General features: G+C 48.9%; 2 protein-coding genes across 9 annotated transcripts in view; one reads left to right on the top strand and one right to left on the bottom strand.

The window, feature by feature from the left end:
• The first annotated feature begins 3,681 nt into the window (after window positions 1–3,681).
• Cers2 (ceramide synthase 2) lies at window positions 3,682–12,606 on the top strand. Of its 6 annotated transcripts, none has more exons than XM_020155818.2 (12): window positions 3,682–3,817; window positions 6,068–6,167; window positions 8,764–8,937; window positions 9,371–9,488; window positions 9,696–9,814; window positions 10,001–10,058; window positions 10,163–10,213; window positions 10,404–10,496; window positions 10,670–10,798; window positions 10,970–11,076; window positions 11,213–11,366; window positions 11,558–12,606. In XM_020155818.2, exons 3-12 carry the CDS (start codon window positions 8,765–8,767, stop codon window positions 11,696–11,698), a joined length of 1,143 nt encoding a protein of 380 aa, XP_020011407.1. In that variant the 5' UTR covers window positions 3,682–3,817; window positions 6,068–6,167; window position 8,764; the 3' UTR covers window positions 11,699–12,606. The 6 variants fall into 6 exon arrangements, with proteins under 6 accessions (XP_020011407.1, XP_020011406.1, XP_020011409.1 ...); XM_074048175.1 differs by having other exon boundaries at window positions 3,749–3,863; XM_074048176.1 differs by lacking the exon at window positions 3,682–3,817 and adding an exon at window positions 4,169–4,187.
• The window catches only part of Setdb1 (SET domain bifurcated histone lysine methyltransferase 1), a 32,537-nt gene continuing 29,899 nt past the window's right edge, over window positions 12,432–15,069 (bottom strand). For all 3 annotated transcript variants that reach the window (XM_074048174.1, XM_020155816.2, XM_074048173.1), the window contains exons 20-23: window positions 14,678–14,843; window positions 13,760–13,971; window positions 13,415–13,503; window positions 12,432–13,256 (exon numbers count right to left, since the gene is read on the bottom strand). In XM_074048174.1, the coding sequence (XP_073904275.1) occupies window positions 13,139–13,256; window positions 13,415–13,503; window positions 13,760–13,971; window positions 14,678–14,843 (585 nt within the window). In that variant the 3' untranslated portion in view covers window positions 12,432–13,138. The remainder of the gene's footprint in view (window positions 13,257–13,414; window positions 13,504–13,759; window positions 13,972–14,677; window positions 14,844–15,069) is intronic.

Genomic DNA, 15,069 nt, shown 5'->3' on the forward strand with positions numbered 1-15,069 from the left:
CTGAGCTCAAACTCAGGTCACACCAGGGAAAAAACAAAAGTTTTTGGAACTAGACTTCTTCAAATCAGAATTTTGGCTTTCTGCATGAACCTGGCAAGTAATTAAGACTTTCAGTGCTCAGTTTCCTCATCTTCAAAACAGAGATAATAACAGTGTTTATGGCTGGGCACCAGTGGCTCACGCCTGTAATCCTATCTACTCAGGAGACAGAGATCTGGAGGATTGCTGATCGAAGCCAGCCTGGGCAAATAGTTCACAAGGCCCTATCTCAAAAAATACCCAACCCATGGCTCAAGTGGCTCAAGTTTGCCTGCCTAACAAACGTCAGGACTTGAGTTTGAACTGCAGTACCACCAAAAAAAAAAAAAAGTGTTTATGCGCTAGGTTATCAAAAACTAAATAACAACATATAGGGCTGAGGATGTAGCTGAATGGTAGAGAGGTTGCCTAGCACGAGGGAGGCTCTGGGTTCTCCCCACACATCCTCCTCCCCACACAAACACATATAAAGCACTTAGAAAAGTTCTGGGTACAGTGTAGTAAGTAAACACTTAAAATGTAAATTAATATATAACAATAAGTATTGTTATAATCTTACTCTATAATGGTAACTGTTATTTTTACATGACTCCCTAAGAAGTTTAATTTTGGCTCTCTTCTGCAACTTCCTCTTGCCATTCTCCCATCTGGCCACAAGAGAGCATGAGCAACCACTGAACATATGGAGTCCTCTAGTGGCCAGCTGAGGTCTCTGCTCCAATCCCAGATTATCTAGGGTCTCTCTCACTCTCTCAGTCCACTTGTTGAGAAGTGCAGCCTCCTGAGGATATCAGGTTCCTGGGTGGACTTGGTGAACAAGTAGAGTCAGGAAAAGAGCCTCAGGTAGAAAATCTGTTCACAACACTGAAATGAGACAGACCTCTAGACATATGTGGATACTGGTTTACTGCAGTGATGCTGGGTGACCACAGACAGCTTCAGTCAGAGACCCCATGCCCTGGACTAATAAACCTTTCAGAAGCGCTCTCTCTCTCCTTTTTTTTTTGGCTTGCACTTGCAAAGTAGTGTTCTAGTACTTGAGCCATGCCTCCAGCATCATTTTACTCTGATTATTTTGGAGATGGGGTCTTGCTAACTATTTGTCTGGGTTGGCCTCGAACAGCGATCCTCCCAATCTCAGCTTCCCAAGTAGGTATGATTACAGGCATAAGCCACCAGAATCTATTTTGATTGCATGTGCCAAGCAGGCTTAGGGGGAAGGGATGGGAGGGTGAGGGTGCCTTGTTTGCCCAGTCTAAACCTCTCCAAGGGATTCCTGGCAGAACTGCAAGCTGATCTTTGAATTTGGAGAAGGCACACAGGAGGCAGAAGTGAAGTCCTCTTCCTATAGGTGTGAGGAGTATGTGTGTGGTTGTTGAAACTCAGGTGGACTCTAACCTTTCTTTTTTTTTTTTTTTTGGTGGGGCAGGGTTTGAACACAGGGCTTCAGGCTCTCTACTGTTGAGCCACACCTCCAATCAACTCTTACCTCTTTTATCCTTAGGTTTTGTTTTTATTCAACCCTTGGACAGACTGAGGTTGTTTTCAGAATCACCTTCCTCTCTGTGCTCTAAATTTTAGGATTTCAGGGTTGACAGACAGTTTAGAGATGATTTAATCTACCACCCTTCATTACTGATTCAAGGAAGGAGAGTGACTTCCTAAGGCCATGGAGTTGGAACCAGATCCAGGACTCCTAACTCCCTCTCACTGATTTTTCATGCCTTGATGAACTATGGTTGATTTGGCAGTCCTTCTTAGTGGAATACTGGGGCAAAGCAGTAATATATAGCACCTCAACTGTTGACTCACCAACACTTCTTCAAATGCTCAAGCCCCTATTGGTTTTCTATCAGTTACTTGCATTGTATGATTTCAGAATGCACAAAGATTTCTCTGATCTATTTTACTTCTTGTTAGGAAACTTTTCTCCCCAGAACTGAAACCTGAGTCTGTCCGGAGACTAGCCAGGCTCTACTCTTTATCTGAAAACGCTTCTGTGTTGTATAGGCCACCCTGTCTTGGATAGACCCACCTTTCACAATTTGGCTTCATGTGTTTGTCCTAGGATTCTACTCAGATATATGAACTCTGGTCCCATGGCCTGTCTTGTGCTTTGGGACACCTCAGCAGCCTATACAGAGGAAGTGAGTCACTACAATGCAGGCCACACTTGGGGCACTGTGGGCGTGGCCATGCCAGCCTTGGGGGAGGGATGGGTTAGAAGGGTGGTGATCATAATCTCCTGGTCCAGCCAAGGCAGGGCAAGTGTAGTATGGTCCTAATGCCAGTTGAGGTCAAGTTTTCCTTTCTCCATCTACTTCTCCTTTGTCTCCTGGGGGGAGGGATATATAACCTGATGGAGGACCCATCGGGGTGTTGTAAAGGACAACATTTCTTCTGTTGTGGCCTGGGCTGGCGAAGGGAAGTGGAAGAGGAGTCCCACTGCAATGAGCAAATGAACAAACAGGTTGGAAATCAGTCAGCTTCTGTCTTCCTACCCCTCCAAAAAGAGCCTTAGGTGAAGACTATCTCTCAAACTGAATGGGGATGGTGGTGGGGTGTGATACCAGCCCTAAGAGAACTGCCAAAGCACTAGGACTTGATTAGATATATTATGAAACAAGCCACTGTCACAGATTCTGTGACAGCATAAACACACCATTAAGGTAAATAAATAATAAATGAAAATAAAAGTAGCTCTATATGGAGTAGGCTGTAGTTTTCCCTGTAAAGAAACCACCAAGTACATCTTGGTCAAGCCCTGTCCACGCCAATCTTCCTGAAATATCGATGTCATCAGACTATTTAAGAGGAAAATAGTTTTTAATACTAAATAGCCCGTGGATAAGGATGGTGTAGATTGAAAACTCAAGTACATTTTGCAAAAGTTGGAGGGTGGCTCTTTCAAACTCGATCACCGTAGCGTGTGTGTGTGCGCGCCAGTAAGGGTGAGCTGCTGTAGGCTCTACAGCACTGGGGTGGAAAACGCTGTGGGTTTTATTGGGAGGAGGGTCAGGTCGCAGCTGCCTGGATCCCTCCATGAGAGGTTTTCAGCCTGGGAACGCGGCACTCGGGCGGGATTCCCCGGCTGCGCCCGCTGGGTGCCCACACCGCACGTCCTCCTCCCTCTGCTGCCCCGTGGGGCTAGAGGTGGGAAGTGTGGCAATCAGCCCGGCAGAGGAACTGGGGGCCGCACCGCCGGGTTGAGGTCGCCGACCACAATTGGGGGCGGGTGGGGCCACTGCTCGGGGCCCAGGGTCCTTCGGTACCTCGTGGGTCTGTCTGGGAGTTGCAGGGGGTTGCAACCAAGAGACCCAAGTGCTCGAAGAGCTCATCCGCTGCCTGCCCCCATCGGGGACTTCAGTGGGCGCGGCCGCGGGGTCTGACACTTCGAGGACTCGGTTCCTGTGGATCCCGCGGCCCGCCTAGGCGGGGAAGGGGGCGGCAGGCAGGAGCGGGAGCGGGGGCGCAGCGGCCATCGCGCACAGGCTTTCCACTCTCCGAGTCACAGGCCCACACCCAGTCTCCCGGCTCTGGAGTTGCCCGCGGCCTTTCTCTCCCGGGCTGGGTTCGGACGCAGCTCGACTGGGCTCGGCGGGCGGCAGGAGGAGGAGGAAGGAGGGAGGGAGGGAGGGAGCGGGCCGACGCGCGGGCGGGCGGAAGGGGGAGGAGAGGACTGGGCCGAGCCAGTGCTGAGGGGGCCCCGGAGCTCGGACCAGAAGAGACGGAGCAGCAGCTGCCGGCCCAGTCAGCACCGCGACGCCGCCACCGCCGCGTGAGTCGGGACCCCAGTTCCTGCTCCCCAGGCGCGGCGCGCAAGGGTGGGCGCAGGAAGGGGCTGCGGAAAAGTTGGGAGAACCGGGGTCGCTTGGACGCGGCTGCGCCCACAGGGCCGCGGCGGGGCGACGAGGGCCCGCCGAGGGGATACGGCCCTGGGCGCATACCCTAGACTAGCCGAGCGGGAGGGAGCCGCCGGCCCGGGGGCCTCTGCCCGGCGCGCTCATGGCGGCGGGCCTGGGGGAGGGCGGGCCGAGCGCCTCGCGGGAGCGGCCGGGCCCCCAGCGCCGCCCCGGGGCAGGCTGGCCTGGTGCGTCTGCGTTCTGGGACTCGCTGCCCTGGCCCTGAGGGGCCCTTCTGGGCAACAGGTAGGGCCTGGGAAGTGGGGACGCTGGGACTACTTGCCAAGGGGCCTGAGCCACAGGCTTCCTTTTGTTGGGGAGGAGAAAACCTTGACGACCATTCGCGCGACAGCCCCCAGCCTGGCAAGGGGCCCGCGGGCTTGCCCCCGCCTGGATGGGTCCTGTGGTAGAGTGCAAGGGCAGAGGAGGATCTGCTGCTTTTTCTTCTTAACCACCTACCGTGCCCACCCTGGAGGAGGTCAGAGCGTCCATGTGCTTAACGGAAAACAGGAAGGAGTGGCACTGAGTGTCTGTCCCGGCCCCCCTGGGCTAGGGCTCCTATACCGTTATGGGGTGTGTGTGGTTAGCTTGGGGAGCAGCTGGTAAAACTGGCTTTTTTGACCGTAGCTTGCTAATTACTAGCTCAGAGGCCCTCTGGCAAGTGGGTTAACTGCAGGTGTGTGGCTTTAATCTTTGGCCCGAGCTTGGGAGTTTCTATGACCAAGCCAGGCTCCTGACATCAAAACCTGTCACCTGAGTCAAGGGGGTTGTGAGAATACTGAGGTATGAAGTGAGCCCATCTTGCCAGAGACCTGAATGAGAAAAAAGCCTTCAGTAGGTAAATCACTGGTAGCTACCTGTGTTAGAGCAGGGGATAGGCTGTTGTCCCTTACCAGTGTTGAGGTTACCGGGCTTGAATGTGAGTGGCTGACTACACTTGTGATGGGCTCTTAGGGGTAAAGTTTTGTCTGCAGCTCTGTCCCTTGGGACTTGCCCTGACCACATAGTGACCTATACAGATACTTTTCAGAGAGAGAGAGAGAGAGAGAGAGAGAGAAAGATAGAGAGATCCTTGTTTTTCCTGGTACCCACACCCCTCTCTCTCCTTACTGAGGCCTCTGGCCAGATTTTGCCCTGGGAAGAAGCAAAATCTGCCATGACTACAGGCTGACTTTCCCTGTATTGTGCCCTTCAGCAGCACCTCCAGCTGTCCCTTCAACCTGTTGGCCTTTCTTTGCCCCTAGGGGATGCAGTTTCATGCATTGTTTGGGTGGGTGAGGGGCTTTGGGTGGGACTTCCTAGGTAAGATGAGGCCTGAGAACCACTGTTCTTGATGCCTCTCCTCCTCCCCACCATCCTTCCCACAATCTGACCCAAATTGTTGGGCCTCTGCTGCAGCCTGAAGCAATGACACACCTCTTGACTTCACCCATTGCTTGCAGCTTTCTAGTTCATGACCCGCTGCTGTTAACCTGAAATAAAGTTTTCAACAAGGAAGACTAGTCAGGACTCCTCCTTCCACTTTTTTTTTTTTTGTAGTTACTCAGGCTTCCCCAGAAGCGGAGAGCCTGTGAGACCCTCTCTTTTTTAACTCTCTCTGCCCTTTCAGATATTTTTTTAAAAAATATTTTTCTTAGTTATTTCTCCAAACTCTTGAGAGCCATTAGGACTGTTACCACATTGAGTCAGATATTTTTCCTCATAGGCTGAACTTCTGCCCTCCTAGCCCTCTGGGAGGGGGTCTCCTGGCCCTTTTCATCCACCTAGGAGGGTCTTGGGGAGGGCAGTCAGAGTTGGGGCAAAGGTTGGGACTGGGCAGAGCCCTGCTCAAGTTCCTAGTAATCCAGTGTTCATGAAATCCCTGCTCTGCTGGCCTCTGTCCAGCTTGTGCTTCAGAAAGTGGCATCTGTGTCTCCAGGCAGGTATGTGTGAAGGAGAAAGAAACCAATGGACACACCCCATATCTCTTCACGTGTGTGTATGTGTGTAATAGTGGAAAAGCATAGGTGTGATTTTTATTCCCTGCAAGAAAATCAACAATCTGCCCTGAGGGCTGAGAAGGCAGGAAAGGTAGAGTCATCTCCCTACCCTGTGTGCACATCACTTTTTTTTTTTTTTTTGCCCAGGTCTCTTGTTGATGGGATGCTTTGTTTAGCTTGGTGTGCTAATACCAAGAAGCCACCAGGGCTGCGACAGGGAGCAGACTCCTTGGTTCTATGGGGACGTGTAAGTGAGGCTGGCTGGGAATTCCTGTTGTCATCCTTTCCCCTCTTAATCAGTCAGAAGCCCTGACCCTGCTGAATCTGGTGCCTTTCCCTGCTGGGCAGGAGTAATGCTTCTCTGCTAATGGAAGTCCAGAACAGAAAGGGAGGGCTATGGTCACAGAAAGCCTGAAACTCAGGTGTGAGAGAGCCGCCATTAATTTGCATCTCTGAACTCCTGACACATCACGCTCTCACTCTCACGTGCTTGTCTTCCATCCTTTGGGGTTGAGACAGATGGGTTATACAGGTGCTTGCCTTAATTGTTCTTGAATACCTACTTTACCCACTGCCCAGCTCCTCACCGTCTTTGTCGGGATAAGAAAGGCATTGTTGGGTTATAGGAGTCTAGAAGAGAGGCTCTACCTTCTCGTCAGGCCTTCAGCTAGCCCTAAGTTCATAACCCCAACATGCCCCTGACAGAGGAACATCCCTGCTAGTTTCCACTAAGTAGATGAGAAAGAGCACAAGGTTGAGGCCTGCCTGCACCCTTGCCTTTAGGTCTCATTGGAGGAAAAGCTGGGCCCCAAGAGACATAGTAGTCAGATATAATTCCCCTCCTTCAATCAGGTTAAGTAAAAAAAAAAAAAAAAAAAAATGGGGAGTGGGGGAGGTGTACAGATACATGTAGGGTTCTGCATCGTCCCTTTTCTGTTCAATTAGCTACTTTTCAGTAGGAAAATGTGTTTGTGTGAGGAAAAGTTCCACTGTGGGCAATTGTATTTAGTTTTGTTCAGTTCAAAAGGTTTCCATCTCTTTAATTAAATATTTATTCTGGCTAAGGTGGAGGGGGAAGGGGCAGTGCTGTGGGTGCAGAGGCCTGGAATGTGTGTGAGTGTGATTCGGGACAAGAGTGGTGGAAGGTGGAGCTGAAGCTCCTTTATTGTCAGTGCTGACCTCTGATTTCATCCTAGAGAGCAGTGACCAGGAGTGGGACAAGAGGGTAAAGTCCTTGAGCTGGAATACTGACCCGTGACAGGCTGAGAGGGATTTCGCAAGTGCTTCTGTGGAGGGTGAGGGCGGAGCTGAGCAGCTGAAGGATCAGCCCCATTCAGCTGTGGGCTGAGGGTTCAGCCTTGCCTTCAGCACTACCAGTTGGTCTCTGTTGCCTCTGTTCATGATGGACAAGCCCTCCGCTCTTAACCTCCCCAGCTCTGCCTTCAGCTTCTACACCAGTCTAGCACCACTCTTCTACCGCTTGGGAGGAGAACAGGGACGGGGCTTTCAGGGAGCTGGAAAAGACTGCCCTGGTCATCTTGAGTCCTAGAACTGCTAGGTGTTGTGATGGACCCAGTGCACTGCCTCTTCATGGCCTTCTTGCTGCTTCTCTCAGCTCCAAGTGGCTGCTGTCTTCCCATGAACTGCCTTCCTTGTCTGGTGTTCAAATGGTCACTGCCACTGTGTTGTTCCTTTACCTTTCAGTGGAGGAAAAAGGGGAGGTGTGTAAAGCAGCAGGTCTTTCCTGGGTTGAGGGATGTTTGTGATGGGTATTTCTCTGCAGACTAGTATTTTACGTTCTGAATGAACCTTTTTTGTTGTTGTTACTGTTGTACTGGAGATACACTGATATTTACACAAGTTCTTACAACATATCATAGTTGAATTCAATCTGAATGAGGCTTTGTAAGAAACAGCTCACATCTGTCATGGTGGTGCCATCTATAATCCCAGCACTTAAGAGGCCGAGCAGACAGATTGGGAGTTCCGGGCAAGCCTTGGCTACATAGCAAGGCTCTCTCTCAAAAAAATCGAAAACAAAACAAAACAAAATTTAATTCCACCAGATGTCTTGGTTTGCTCTCTGGATTTCCCAACTCCTTGTTTCCTGTAGCTCTTGCCTTCACTTTCTGAAAAGAGGTGTACAGATAGACTTCTTTTGCCTTAAGTGTAGGAACGGAATGGCCTGGCATGTGCATCAATCTTATGTGCAGATGTTTAATGTTCACAGACTATTGTGGAGGTCAGCATTATTTGGGGACACACTTTTTTGCCTTACTCTGGCTTTCTCATTTTTTTTTTTTCTTTCCCCTTATGGATGTGCTGTCCTGATGAAGGAAGTGTTTGTCTAAGCCCTGTAATCTGTTTTTGGGCTCTCCTCCTGCTCCCTGCTCCAGGGAAGCTTCTAGCTATGAGCTGGCTTGAGACTAGGGTGAAGAAAAGGTGCTTCTTACTTAACTCAATTGCTGGCTATAGCTTCTTCAGCCAGATCCTTCCTGTCTTCCAGGTTGGGAGAGCAAAATGATGAGAAGAACCCAAGGTTCTTTCATTTTTCTTTTATTCAAATGATAGCAATGAGCATTATCTTCATTCAGACAAGGTTACTTATTGTAGGAATCAGGACCTTTATGGTGCTAGAATCACCTGAGGTTGCCATGAATAGTAAATGTTGGAACTGGAAAGCCACCATATTACAGATGAGGAAACTGATTTGTTCCAAGGCCACATAGACCAAATACGAGGGCTTGTCACTTGCCCCTGCTCCTTTTGACAGCAAGAAAGCTTTCATTCCTCCTTCCCCACAGCTGCCCCTAACACTCTCTCTCTCCCCTCTCCTCACACAGGATGCTCCAGACTTTGTATGATTACTTCTGGTGGGAACGGTTGTGGCTGCCTGTGAACTTAACCTGGGCTGATCTAGAAGACCGAGATGGACGTGTCTATGCCAAAGCCTCAGACCTCTATATTACATTACCCCTGGCCTTGCTGTTCCTCATCATTCGTTACTTCTTTGAGCTGTGAGTATACCAGCCTATCCTCACCTCTTCCTCAGTTGCCAGCCACAGTCTCTTGGACTTCGTATGTCTCTTGCTATGTAGTCCTATACCCTGTTGTTCTGGCTACCCAGGTCCCTGCCCACTGTGTTCCACAACCTGCCCCCCCCAACAGGGCACCATTGTTTTCCTGAGGGCTCAGCACCCCCAGGCTCTTTCCTTCAATGGTTATTTGTTCTCACCCTCCTCTGGCCACCCTGCCTGGCCACTACTGAACACAGGCCGCTTTGTGAGCTACAGGCAGCCCAGGAGGCTAGAAGAGGGTTGCCAGGAAACTGGGTAAACTGAGGCCCAGAATAAAGTTGCCTGAGCTTGCAGCCCTTTCTCATCCCAACTTAGGGGCTGAGAATGCTCCAAGAGAGCTAGACAGCAGCTTTCCTTCATGTCCCTTCCCCAGTTATGTGGCTACACCACTGGCTGCCCTCCTGAACGTAAAGGAGAAAACTCGGCTGCGGGCACCTCCCAATGCCATCTTGGAGCATTTCTACCTGACCAGTGGCAAGCAGCCCAAGCAGGTATGAATTGCAGACTTTGCTGTGGCTCTAAGAGTTCCTGAGTTCTGGTGGGGAGGAGAAAGGAAGGGATTGAGTTTGAATTTGGAACGCTATCCTTGGTGGGTGTGTGTGTGTGTTACTGGCTTAGGTTATTACTGGGAGAACTTGGGAAAGTGAGGGAGCTGCTGATTCTCAGGCTGAATGTAATGACTTCTTAATTGCACACAGGCAGAAGTAGAGCTTTTGTCCCGGCAAAGTGGGCTTTCTGGCCGCCAGGTAGAACGCTGGTTCCGCCGCCGCCGAAACCAAGACCGCCCCAGTCTTCTCAAGAAGTTTCGAGAAGCCAGGTGGGGAAATTTGGGCAAATGAAACTGGATGGAGAGGGAGGTCTAATGTTTCTTGCGGAGGGGTAGGTTGTGGCCATATGTAGGAAGAGGTGAATTCAGTTACTGATGGTATCTTCAGAGGATAGCTAAGGTCACTTGGGAGCTTATGACATACTCCTACATAGGCAGTTCTTTTTCCTCTTACAGCTGGAGATTCACATTTTACCTGATTGCTTTCATTGCTGGGATGGCTGTCATTGTGGATGTGAGTGGGAATTATTGGGAAGTGAGTCTGTTCTCTGGGAAGGTGGGTTGAGGCCTTAGTCCTTGGGTGTTTCTTCTTTTTAACCTCTCACCATCTCTCTGCAGAAACCCTGGTTCTATGACATGAGGAAAGTTTGGGAGGGATATCCCATACAGGTATGAAACAGGCCCCTTTACACAGGTAGGCTAAGACATATCCTTGTGAAAAGATGGCAGTCTGAACATGTAGCAGGGAAGCTGAGTCATGGAACTAAGAACTGCAGGGACTCTAAGGGGCTGGGTGTGGAGAGGTGAGTCCCTCACGGCTAGTTGCTCTAGAGTCCCTTACCACTCTCTCCTCTCCCAGAGCATGATCCCTTCCCAGTATTGGTACTACATGATTGAACTTTCCTTCTACTGGTCCCTGCTCTTCAGCATTGCCTCTGATGTCAAGCGAAAGGTGAGTGAAGAGAGCCAAATGAGGCTCTGGTGTGAATAGCCTTTCCTTTGACTTCTGGGGGCTCATACGTAGCTGCTGGGAAATGGAGAACGATAGGCAAGTGGAAGGAACAAGGAACAGTGGCGGCTTGGGAACAGGAAAAAAATTCCCTGGAGTCTGAATCTTTTCTGCAGGATTTCAAGGAGCAGATCATCCATCACGTGGCCACCATCATCCTCATCAGCTTCTCTTGGTTTGCCAATTACATCCGAGCAGGGACTCTCATCATGGCTCTGCATGATTCTTCTGACTACTTGCTGGAGGTCAGGCTTCCTCAAACTAGAGGCCTTTTGTCTTGGTTGGGGTGGGGGGGTTAGGAGAGGAATGACATTCCTGGGACCAAAATGGGAGGCACAGAGCAGTGCTGCTAACCGTATGAGTGTATGTGGGAAGAGTCAGGAGCCCATGACGACGGATGGGGGCTATTTATGCAGTCAGCCAAGATGTTTAACTACGCTGGATGGAAAAACACCTGCAACAACATCTTCATTATCTTCGCCATTGTGTTCATCATCACTCGACTGGTCATCCTGCCCTTCTGGTAAGTAGGCAGCCAGGCTATCCTCCTGTTCTCAAGAACACAGAAGTCTTGTGTTTCTTCCCCTCATTTATCTACCCTCCATCTTTATCCCCTCTTGTCTATATTTACAATTTTGTCTCTCCCCTTGACTCTTCAGGATCCTGCATTGTACCCTGGTGTACCCACTGGAGCTCTATCCTGCCTTCTTCGGCTACTACTTCTTCAATGTCATGATGGGAGTGCTACAGACGCTACATATCTTCTGGGCCTACCTCATTTTGCGCATGGCCCACAAGTTCATAACTGGAAAGGTGAACGCTCTGTCCCTATTTTATAGTCCTTACTACTCTCAACTCTAGAAGTCCCCAAATGCCTTGTCATATCAACAATCCTTTAAAAAAAAACTGTGAGGCTCTGGGGATAGCAGGGACAAGCCTGCAGAGAGAGGCAGTCCTCAGGAGTTTGAGAGTATCATGTAATCCTTTTTATCCCTTTTCCACAGCTGGTAGAAGATGAACGCAGTGACCGGGATGAAACAGAGAGCTCAGAGGGGGAGGAGGCTGCAGCTGGGGGAGGGGCTAAGAGCCGGCCCCTAGCCAACGGCCACCCCATCCTCAATAACAACCATCGTAAGAATGACTGAACCATGGTTCCAGCTGTCTCCCACATTAATTCATAAAGCCAAGGAACTAGTCAACTTCCCCTGTACGGTCACTTTAAGCTCTGGGGAGAAAGGAGAACGGGAGAGGAGACTTCTGGTCTTCCCTCCTTACTTCTTTGTCATCCAGTTGCCTTTAAACCAAATTCTAACCAGCCTATTCCCAGGTACAGAGGAGGTTGGTTACATTCTGTTAGAGAGGGGATGGTCTTATTTTCCTCTCTATACCCCAAATTATCCTATTAATTTTGAGACCCTTCCTCAGCTCGGGTAAAGATTATAATTCACATTCCTTATTCTTGAGAATTTGGCCCTAGCTGTTTGCCTTTGACTCCCTGACCTTGAGCCAGGGTTGTGCCTTATCATCCTATCTAAGGGCCTCATTCTGCCAAAGTTGGACCAATGCTCCAAAGCTGAGCTGATTTTAACTTTTTTCTCCTAAGACACAAATGAATTGCGTGTAGGAGGGGACATATGTGACCCATACCCTACCTCTGCCAAAAGATAGGGACTATATTGAGAACTGCTCAGATGGCCTTTGTGTTACTTTTCTGCTCACTGTCCCTATAACCACAGGTCCAAGATCTCTCTCTGGCCTCTTCCCCTTTCTCGTCTTCAGCTAGACTAGCTGGTTTGGAATAGTTGACTAGATGGCAACTAGTTCTAATTTTTATTTATTAAACATTTGGGGTTTTGGTTTTAAAGCCAGAATTACAGCTAGCACCTGGCATTTCAGCAGAGGGACCATTTCAGACCAAAATGTACTGTTAATGGTTTTTTTTCTTTTTTTTAATTAAAATATATTAAAGGTTAAATAAAACATGGCAACAAGTGTCAGACTATTAGGAACTAAGAAAGGGGATCAACTAAATAAACTAAGATAGTTTTATGTCTTCCTTGCGGTTATGTAACACTTTCCTTTCTAAAATTTCACATGGCAAGTAAGAAAAAAAGAAGGTGTAACTGCCCACTGGGGAGGATGGGGGAACAGATCTCTTATTTAAAGATCCAGGATGGAGGTATGGGGCTGAGGGAGAGAAATCAAATCACAATCTTAAGTTTTTACCATCTTGTTAAAAACTTTCAAGAAACAATACAAACAAGGGATAGTAGATACACAGCCCCTGTTCTATGAATAGTCTACTGGGATCATGAACACTTGAACAAATGGGATGGGAAGGACGTTAGGCCTGAGATAAGAGTGGTAATCTCTTCCCACTCTAGTGCCCTAGGAAGTGAAGAAGGGACCCTGCTTGCTAGCACCACATTGGAAGAGCTCTCCTGATCCAGAAACCCCCATTTCTATCTTTAGGAGCTAGGGAGTAGCTAGATCAGACTTGGGGTCAGAGTTAACAGTCAGGAAGAACCAGTTCCTGAGGAAAAAGGACAGTTCAAGAAGGGTTCTGAAGTGAGGCAGGCGGCTCTCTAAAGAAGACGGCCTCTGCATTCGATGGCTCCGCAACAGCAGAGCAGCTCCTTGCCTTCCACACTGCCCACTTCGTAGTTGTAGTCCCAAGTAAGTTCTGTCCCAGCCCGGATTCTCCTGAAGAGGAAAGCAAGCATGGGGTGTGGTGAAGGCGTAGACAGCACAGGCACCTTGGGTTAGGGTGTGCATGTGGAGATGGACCACTAGGAGAGGCCACCCTTAGAATTTCAATGGTCCTCACCCCTTCCCAATTGCCCTTTTCCTGACCCTCTTACTTGCTGGCAAAGAAGGCCACCCAAGGGAAGCGAAGATCATGGGTATCCACGAAGACATTCTGGACAAACAGGTTGGGGCTGCAACTGTGCTGTAAGTTAAATACAGCATTGACTCAGAACCATGGAAACAGAATCTGATTTTGTGGGTAAGAGTTGGGAGAAAATGATGACATATGACCCTCCCTACTATAGCGAGATGTTTTGAAAGAAAGCTGCCTCTTAAAAGAGTCTTTGAGATCAATTTATAACAAGAAATGTTTAGATTTATATAGTGTATTAAAAGAAGTAGAAATGTGAGGACTATGGGAGAACCCAAGATCTAGAGGTGAGAAAAAGAAGTCTTACATTGAGGTAGCGACCCAGGTTGCCTTCAAGCTTGGCGTCAATGATGTAGCAAGACTCTTCACCATCGTAGAATTGGCGTGTGTTCTTACGAACAGGTGCACTTTCCCCCTTGTCCACAGAGGCCATGTTGGTTGATTTGATGGCAATCCCATGGGTTGATTTAAGAGCGAAGCCTCGGGTTGATTTTACTGCCACCTGGCGCTTCATTGGACCTAGACAGGAAAAAGGAAGATGAATGGAGTCAGGACCCATCTCAACTCATGACTGGACACTCTTATCCTCCTCCCCTTTTTTTGAGACAAGGTATCACAAACTAGGATAGGCTGGCCTCAAACTCACAATCCTCTTGCCTCAGTTTTCTGAGTGTTGGGATTATAGATATACACCACCATGCCTGGTTTCTACTCTCATTTCTGTCCCACACATTATAGCCTGAGAATACTAATAAGTGTCTCATGCTGAGGTCCTAAGTGGTAGTTTTTTTTTTTTTTTTTTGATGGTGCTGGGGTTTGAACTCAGGACCTTGTGCTTGCTAGGCAGGCACTCTACCACTTGAGCCATGCCTCCAGCCTTAAAATGCTGGATTTTTTAAAGGCAGGAATAGATCTGCTGGATGAAGATTCTGGAAAGAAGAGAGGAAGGTACATGTCAGTATTAACAGCTTAGCTTATAGTCAGGGAGCCCTCCCAGGGATGCCTCAGTTCTTTTTTTTAAATGTGTGTGGAGGTGAAGGAGTTCTGTTTGAACTCAGGACCTTATGCTTGCTAGGCAGGCACACTTTGCACTTGAGCCACCACACCAACCCAGAGATGCCTCAAATTTTACCTAAATTTTTCCTCCCTCTGTTAGTTTCCTTTAAAAATGATCCCTAATTTCTTCCTGTTTCTTCCTATCACACTCCAAGTTTTTCCACACTACCAGACATGTTCTTCTTGTCCTCAAATTCATCCCCTTCAGAGCCAGAGGAGATGGTCTGGATATCATCACTGTCAACTGCTGTGGCTGAAGTCTGACCAGCAGTGGGCTTTCGGCTGTTCCCACTTTCCCCCTCACTTTCTGTGCTGCTGGACAGTGTCAGGACATCCTGGGGAGACAGAAGGGTGAGAAGGGGAGTAAATGCAAAATCTGTTTCAGGTCCTTTTATCTACGATTTGGCAACAGGGGCTGAAGCTGTAATCTAGAAGATTAGGGCTGGTGCTGTGGTTCAAGTGGTAGAGCGCTGTCCAACAAGTAAAAGTCCCTAAGTTCAAACCCCAGTACTGCCAGAAAAAAGAGGATTATATAGTGCATAAAAGAGAACAAGGTAGGAA

This window comes from Castor canadensis, chromosome 11, assembly GCF_047511655.1.
Source record: "Castor canadensis chromosome 11, mCasCan1.hap1v2, whole genome shotgun sequence".
Lineage (NCBI taxonomy): Eukaryota > Metazoa > Chordata > Mammalia > Rodentia > Castoridae > Castor > Castor canadensis.

What these genes read in the sequence shown, in the direction of transcription:
- Cers2 (XM_020155818.2), top strand. Translation starts at nt 8,765, where the DNA reads ATGCTCCAGACTTTGTATGATTACTTCTGGTGGGAACGGTTGTGGCTG. An exon ending in ATTCGTTACTTCTTTGAGCT is followed by an intron (nt 8,938 to 9,370) that starts GTGAGTATACCA and finishes TCCCTTCCCCAG; the next exon opens with TTATGTGGCTACACCACTGG. An exon ending in GGGAGGGATATCCCATACAG is followed by an intron (nt 10,214 to 10,403) that starts GTATGAAACAGG and finishes CTCCTCTCCCAG; the next exon opens with AGCATGATCCCTTCCCAGTA.